The following is a 6565-nucleotide window of genomic DNA, read 5'->3' as shown; positions in this document are numbered from 1 at the left end:
CTGCTCGGTCCCCTCCATCGCCTCCGCTGCGGCGACACGCAACACTCACGTGCCGTGCGGCGCTGCCTACCTGTCCCTGGCTGGCTTAGGGAGGGGGTCGCCTGACTGGGCTCTGTCATTCTTTCGTAACTTTTCATAAAATGTTAAAGGTGTGTACATTTTTAAAAGTCCATAAAACAAAACTAGAAAACCTAAGGAAAGCTAATAACCGAGTCGCTACTGTTACTGCTCTTCTTGATTTATTTTATCAGGATAGGTAAAACAAAACAAAACAAAAAAACAAAAAAAAACAACAACAACTAAAGAACCTTTGGTGATACCTTATTTCTTCCTCTTTTTGCTTGTTATGGGACCGACGGCCACCTTTCCGAACATTAGTTCAACATTTACTGTGACCGTGGCGTGAACGTAGACTGTGGGGACAGGAAATACACCGTGCTTTTCCTCGTAGATACCCCGCCCTCCTACTCTCAGTGTCTCTGCAGCGAGGAGTATCCTGGAGGAGTATCTTCCAGGAGTCGATAATCCTTCATTTTCCTGTGTTGCAGCCTCCACTGTCAGAGAACAGGTTGAGCCTCATTCGTCAGGCCTTTCAGAAGATGGACAAGACTGGGGACGGAGTCATCACCGTAGACGATTTGCGAAACGTCTACTCTGTGAAGGCTCACCCACAGTTTCAAAGTGGAGAACTCACAGAGGAACAGATTTTGGACAAGTTTCTTAGTAACTTTGACACTGAGAATGCCTCTGACGGAAAGGTAAGACCAACAATAATCTTAGCTGATGCAGATAATGTGTCAAAAGTTATATTTAAATTAATTGCAATTTTTCAGGTGACAGAGGAGGAATTCATCAATTACTATTCAGGAGTGAGTTCCTCCATTGACGAAGATGGATACTTTGACCTCATGATGCGACAAGCATGGCGCCTCTAGATGGCTGTGTTTAAACTAATCACCACTGCCTACCATTCACTGTACAGCAATAGGTTTGGCTGCACTAATTTATGTCAAAGTCTTACTTACTTACTCCAGCAGCATTTGTGTAACGTTTTAATTTTGTCTATTTTGGGCGAAAACTTGATAACTCATTCTTAAATCACAGTGCATAGTGAATGGAATTTGTCACAAACTAGTAAATTATCTTTGCATTCTTCATTTCTATTATCTAAGATTCATCATCTTGTTTGTTTTAAGTAATTATGAATAAAGAAATTATAAAAGTTTGGAAAGAGATTGTCAACACGAACATAATGGACAAACTAGGTCATGTGTACCTTTAACTCAAAATTGTAAAATGAAATTTCCACTAAAATACAGTAGAATGATTTATTCAATACTATTTACAATTCAAGTATTTATACCGGATGGTATAGGTTCATAATTTTAATGTCTGTATCTTGTTCACTACCATGGAGCAGATTGCAGAACAAGTATTTAATTCTTTAAATTGTTTCAATATGACCAATTATCATTGGCAATGCATGCACTTGATCCTCAGGACTTTTTAACAAATCATTGGGAATAGCATTATTTCATTATTACAAATTATAAGCTTGGCAATTTCTAGATAAATATGAAAGCTGTTCTTAAGTACCTTTAAAAGTTAGAACAGATTATCATTATTGGTTTTCATCAATGATTATTACAGAGCTACCAAATAGGCCTGCCTACATACATACTTACACTCACACATGCACACACTATACTGATAATCAAGACAAGATTCTTACAAAACGAAAATAAATCACAATGGATAAAAGTACAATCTTCACCAGATAAAATTGATTTTCCAAGAAATCAATACTTCTAGATCTTCTGAGTACAAACGAGGACAAACTTTCCCCAAAGAATAGAGGAAATAATAGATTTGTTCAAATGTACATGAGCATAAACTCTTTAAAACCAAGAATCCAAGAAGCAAAATATGTTTGGTGACAAAATTTTACAAAAAGAAATTAAAAATTAAATGGACCCAACATGTATTCAATACTTATGGACACTTTCTATCTACTTGTCCTTTCCCTGCTTCTTCATATTCTTGGCTAGAAATCCACATTTGTTGGAAAGTACCAATTGATGCAAGAATAGAGCCTCCAATCCATGCTCCAAACCGCCTTTCGCTGCACCCGTTAGCACTGATCATCTTCAATCTCATACTAGCAGGAATGCGCATGGACAAGTCTCTGTTCAAACGCTCTGGGAATCCCTAGAGAATAGAAAAGAAAAATTTACGAATGTGTGAGAGATAGACAAGAGAAAAAAAGGAACTATGCCTAGGGGCCTGTGGCACTAACCTGGATGAAAGAGTTTCCACCTGTGACTACAACACTTCCATAGAGTGCTGGCCTTACATCTGGATCACACATTCCAACACTCGTTGTTACAATATGTCCAACACCCAGCATGGTATTACCAACAACACCACCTCGCATGGGCACAACACTTGGGTCAAAAAGTGCCTCTGGGATGTGGAAACGTTCATTGGCGAAATCCTGGGGAAAAGAGTAACATTTAAATCCATTATCATTAATTTGAAAAAGACAATGGTGAAAATAAATCAAGAGAATACTGAAATGTACCTGATGATATCCAGAGGGGAACTCATAATGTACAGATGGAATTGAGGAAACAGCTTTTTCATCATATGGGGTTTCAGATACTTGAAGAGCAGTGATTTGGAAATCTTGTATAATTTTCTTGGTCATGTAATTGTGCCATGACTGAGTTACTTCGGGAATAACCTTCTTCTTGACATACCGAGGCTTCTCCTTTTCTTTTACAGCCTCCTTACTACCAATCATGTAAGAAGGAGTCAAATCAATGTCATTGTCCTGAAATTTAAAGGAAAATGATTAGCACAAGCAAGATAAAGCAGTGAAACCTACAAATATGTAGTTTCCTGCTTATGACATACAGTACAACAACATGACATGCAATATAGGATAACAGGGTTTCACAGCATAAAAATAATATATTGTGATCTTGGAAATGTATTTACCTGTAAGTACTGTTTGCACTGCATGCTAATAAAATCACCTCCCAAGGGGGATTTTACAATTCCTTGTGTCAGAACAAATCCGTCTTGCACTGGAACTGCGGAAGTATGTGTTGCTCCACTGTCAACAACAAGAGCTGTAACACAATAGAGTACAACAACAAATTATTCCTTTGGTTTCACAAATGAATAGACTGCATAATAAAAGTCTATATTTAGATTTGTCAGATAAAATATACGGGTCTTAGTCGCACTATGATCGCTTTAGTGATACAGTGAGCAACAAAGGCAAATTTATTTCATTGACAATTAAGAAAAATTAGTAAGAAAGGGGCAAGGTTGAAAAAATTGGAATATATAACATACCTGTGGCTCTTCCATTAGCAAAGGCAGCAAGAACTGCGTTTTTTACCAGAAAGAATGCAGGTACATTGTATTTCTCGAACATAATTTCTGTCAGCTTCTCTCGTTTGCCTCTTATGTTCCAAGGAGCCTCCGACATCAGTACAGGGTGTAATTCTGACTGGGACTGAATGCTCTTGCCATACGTATAGTCTAGTACTTTCTCAAAAAGATCCCAATCGTCAATCATGCCATCTTTCATATAACTTGTCACTTCCATACCCTTCCTGGCTACATGGAGGATCGTAGTGTCTATGAAATATTTGTTCTGAGTAATGTTACTGTCTGGCATTTTGTCGTCAATGTCCATCGCGTCAGTCTGAGGAACAGCGTTTGAGTTTCCATCTTCAGCGATGCCCACGACAGCAGGAATTTCAGCTTTAGGCGAATCTTCCTGAGCATAACCTACGCGAAGGGAGTGATGGCCTATGTCGAAGACCAACGCTCCTATCTCATCACCTCCGTACAACATTCCGCTCGTCATTTTGAATGGGCGAAGAGGTGATCGGCTTCCAACGAAATAAAACACAAAGCACTCGAATTTAGCACTACAATGGGAAACAAATCAGAGTGTAAACAACACAGAGAAATAAGTTTGGTTTGGAAGCGGCCGGCGTGTGTTTACTTCTTTCTTCTCGCGACTTTCTCTTGTTCTTCTTCTGACTGGTTGGCTAGAAAAAAAATGAAGGGAACAGTTTGTGATTATTTCCGTTCACAAGCTTGTCTAAAATTACCGGGACATGAATAAAGTTGTTAAATTTACGGCTAGTCTTTCCAGATAGCTTTAAATATTGGAGCTAAAGAAAACTGTAACAGACTGTAAAGAATGATTAACCGGGTACGTCCCCAGCCAGGGTTTCAAAATGGCGGTGATTTCCAAAAGGCGGACTTATTTTAAAACGTATGAAACTGCTGACTGATTTTTGAAACTCTGCAATCTTTGATTAAACTCCTTCAATTTACCTGTCAGTGATGTCTGTTGATACGATAACTACTTGTACAACAATTCAACGTAATTGTCGTCTGAAAGGAAGGTCTAAACGAAGTAGTATGAAGAAAGACCCAACCTCAAAAACAGAATTGACAGATTTAAAGACACTGCAGATTAATGTTGAAGATAATCTTGGATTAGACGTATGCCTTATCTACTAATCGAAAATGCGGTTTTTAGTCACTGTACGTTACCTGTTATTGTCTTGATGTGGATGTGGGATGGGCTTTACTTTCCAGCAACTGGAAGTCTGCGACATTCCTCAGGATATGCTTTTCCCAGGAGAATATAATGTTTATCTTCAGGACAGATTAAAGGTTTGTAGTGCCTTCTTGTAATTATTAATTGTTCAAACAAAAGAGTCTATAATTCTTGGTTAAATTCCTTGTGACATATGTATTTTTTCAGAGCGTTATTGAGGAAAATAAGCAACTGGCTTCTTTACTCAAGGAGAAAGATGATGAGGTAATATCAATGCGTGAAAAGTTACAGAACTTGGAACTGTCAGAAAATGGTTTGCCACTTCACCATCCCTCCCCGCTTCTTGGCTTGAGCTCAATACGTCATGCTGACATGGCAGCATGTCGTGTCATGGAGCTTTCTAAACAGGTAGACAATATGAAGAACTATTTTTAGAATAGAATGAAATAATTAGGTTTATTATGATTTTGGTTTTGTTGTTATTTTAATTCAGGTGTGTGAGCTAACAGCTCAGTTAGAGGAGCAGAAGTGCAGATGCTCGCTTGCAGAGAACAAACTTGTGTCTTTTATTGAGTCCCAAGAAGAAATAGAACCTGTTTCTCCAGGTTTGAAGACTTTAAATTAAATTTTTACAGCAATAAATTTTTCTGATCATGTGTTACATGCATTTTTGGTTGTACACAATTTTTATACAGGAATAACATGACTCATCCCAAGTCAATAGTAGACAAATTTTCTTGTAAGGCTAACATCTAACATTTTTCCAGAGATTCTTACAAGAAAAGAAGCAGAAATTAAATCTTTGTCTGAAAAGCTAAGTGCCACCAATGGCAAACTATTTGAATGCCGCAACAAAGTTCAGCATCTTCAGCAAGAACTTAAAAATGCCCACAAGGTAGGTTTTCTTTCCAGCCTCACTCATACAATTATTGTAAGAAGCAAAAACTATAAAACTAACAGAATGTTTGTGTTTGGCAAGGTTCTCTTGTGTGAAGTTGGGGAGGGAATTTCCATTTCGGATCTTATTTCGGGAGGAGGCAGTACTAGTGGCTGGAGAGGTCGGGCTCAACAAATCCATGTATTGCAGCTGCGAGTGGCAGAGCTCACAGACCGAATTAAGAAGAGCTCTGACTTCCGCATATATGGTAATTATTGTGTGTGGTAGAATCTAGTTTTAAGTTTTTATCAAGTAAATAATCCTCTTAAATGTGTTGCCTCAAAGTGTGTTCCAATGTTACTTCAGTGTTTAAATTTTTGAAATAGATAGCTTATCCCATTCATGTGATGGGCCAAAGTGCTCAGCAAAAGAACGGAAGGCATCCTTAGAAAGTGCTCAGCAAGAGGCACGTGCTGTTCAACAGCAACTTAATGAACACATTCGTAAGTTGGATGCTGCTAAGGCTCGTATTAAAGTGCTGGAAACTGAGATAAGTTCTTGCAAATCACGCATTCAACTGCTTACGGACAAGGGCGTTAGAGATGAAGATTTTATCCACATTCTTCAGGTGCACAAAAACTGTGCAATATTAATGCTTCTTGAAAGATATTTTGGACTTAGGTATAATTTTTTCCATATTTTCTCCTAGGGGCAAATTAACCAGCTGGAGGGGAGATTGCATCTTTGTAAAGATGAAACCCGCATGGAGATAAAGAAATCTGAGAAGCACTATCAGCAACTTTTAGATGATCATAGATTGGTAATACTTATACTACATATGTGTTTTGACCACCTTGGTTTCGACTCTCCGTATTTTATGTAACAGTGAGGTTTTTGAAATGAATACATACACATAAAAGCGAACTTTGTATTACCTAGGAAAAGCAAAGAAGCATGCAACTTTTGTCAAGCCTTGAAGATAAAGAGAAACAAATTAAACGCTTAGAGGATATTTTGTTTGATCTAAAGGACAAAGAGATCAATACATCAAAAGGAGAATCAAAGTATGTTTGTTAACATTAATTTTTTGGTCATAG

General features: G+C 37.9%; 3 protein-coding genes across 4 annotated transcripts in view; 2 read left to right on the top strand and 1 right to left on the bottom strand.

Moving 5' to 3' along the window:
• The window catches only part of LOC127748616 (calcyphosin-like protein), a gene marked incomplete in the record, with an annotated part of 10512 nt that extends 9287 nt beyond the window's left edge, over nt 1–1225 (top strand). Inside the window, 2 exon segments of the mRNA XM_052270613.1 lie at nt 549–758; nt 834–1225. Coding sequence (XP_052126573.1) covers nt 549–758; nt 834–935 — 312 coding nt within the window.
• An 89-nt stretch (nt 1226–1314) lies between these two features.
• On the bottom strand, nt 1315–4035 carry LOC113213257 (actin-like protein 6B). Its single transcript, XM_026432266.2, has 5 exons — nt 3364–4035; nt 3001–3134; nt 2582–2833; nt 2297–2494; nt 1315–2208 (listed from the first exon to the last, which is right to left on the bottom strand). The coding sequence occupies exons 1-5, from the start codon at nt 3881–3883 to the stop codon at nt 1993–1995; spliced, it is 1320 nt and encodes a 439-aa protein (XP_026288051.1). The 5' UTR covers nt 3884–4035; the 3' UTR covers nt 1315–1992.
• Nucleotides 4036–4128: 93 nt separating this feature from the next.
• LOC113213256 (polyamine-modulated factor 1-binding protein 1-like) overlaps nt 4129–6565 on the top strand; it is a 20910-nt gene continuing 18473 nt past the window's right edge. For both annotated transcript variants that reach the window (XM_052270612.1, XM_026432264.2), the window contains exons 1-9: nt 4129–4533; nt 4630–4707; nt 4799–4999; nt 5085–5196; nt 5359–5486; nt 5571–5736; nt 5855–6096; nt 6178–6288; nt 6408–6532. In XM_052270612.1, the coding sequence (XP_052126572.1) occupies nt 4372–4533; nt 4630–4707; nt 4799–4999; nt 5085–5196; nt 5359–5486; nt 5571–5736; nt 5855–6096; nt 6178–6288; nt 6408–6532 (1325 nt within the window). In that variant the 5' untranslated portion in view covers nt 4129–4371. The remainder of the gene's footprint in view (nt 4534–4629; nt 4708–4798; nt 5000–5084; nt 5197–5358; nt 5487–5570; nt 5737–5854; nt 6097–6177; nt 6289–6407; nt 6533–6565) is intronic.

Source organism: Frankliniella occidentalis, unplaced genomic scaffold (genome assembly GCF_000697945.3).
Source record: "Frankliniella occidentalis isolate FOCC.00 unplaced genomic scaffold, Focc_3.1 Scaffold129, whole genome shotgun sequence".
In the NCBI taxonomy this organism is placed as follows: Eukaryota; Metazoa; Arthropoda; class Insecta; order Thysanoptera; family Thripidae; genus Frankliniella; species Frankliniella occidentalis.
The sequence above is the reverse complement of the archived record's forward strand: the minus strand, read 5'-3'. Positions and strand labels throughout refer to the sequence as shown.

Coding starts and splice junctions, on each gene's coding strand:
- LOC113213257 (XM_026432266.2), bottom strand. CDS start 3,883: ATGACGAGCGGAATGTTGTACGGAGGTGATGAGATAGGAGCGTTGGTC. Junction 3,135..3,363: donor TGCTAATGGAAGAGCCACAG/GTATGTTATATA, acceptor ATTGTGTTACAG/CTCTTGTTGTTGACAGTGGA. Junction 2,834..3,000: donor AGTGCAAACAGTACTTACAG/GTAAATACATTT, acceptor TTTAAATTTCAG/GACAATGACATTGATTTGAC.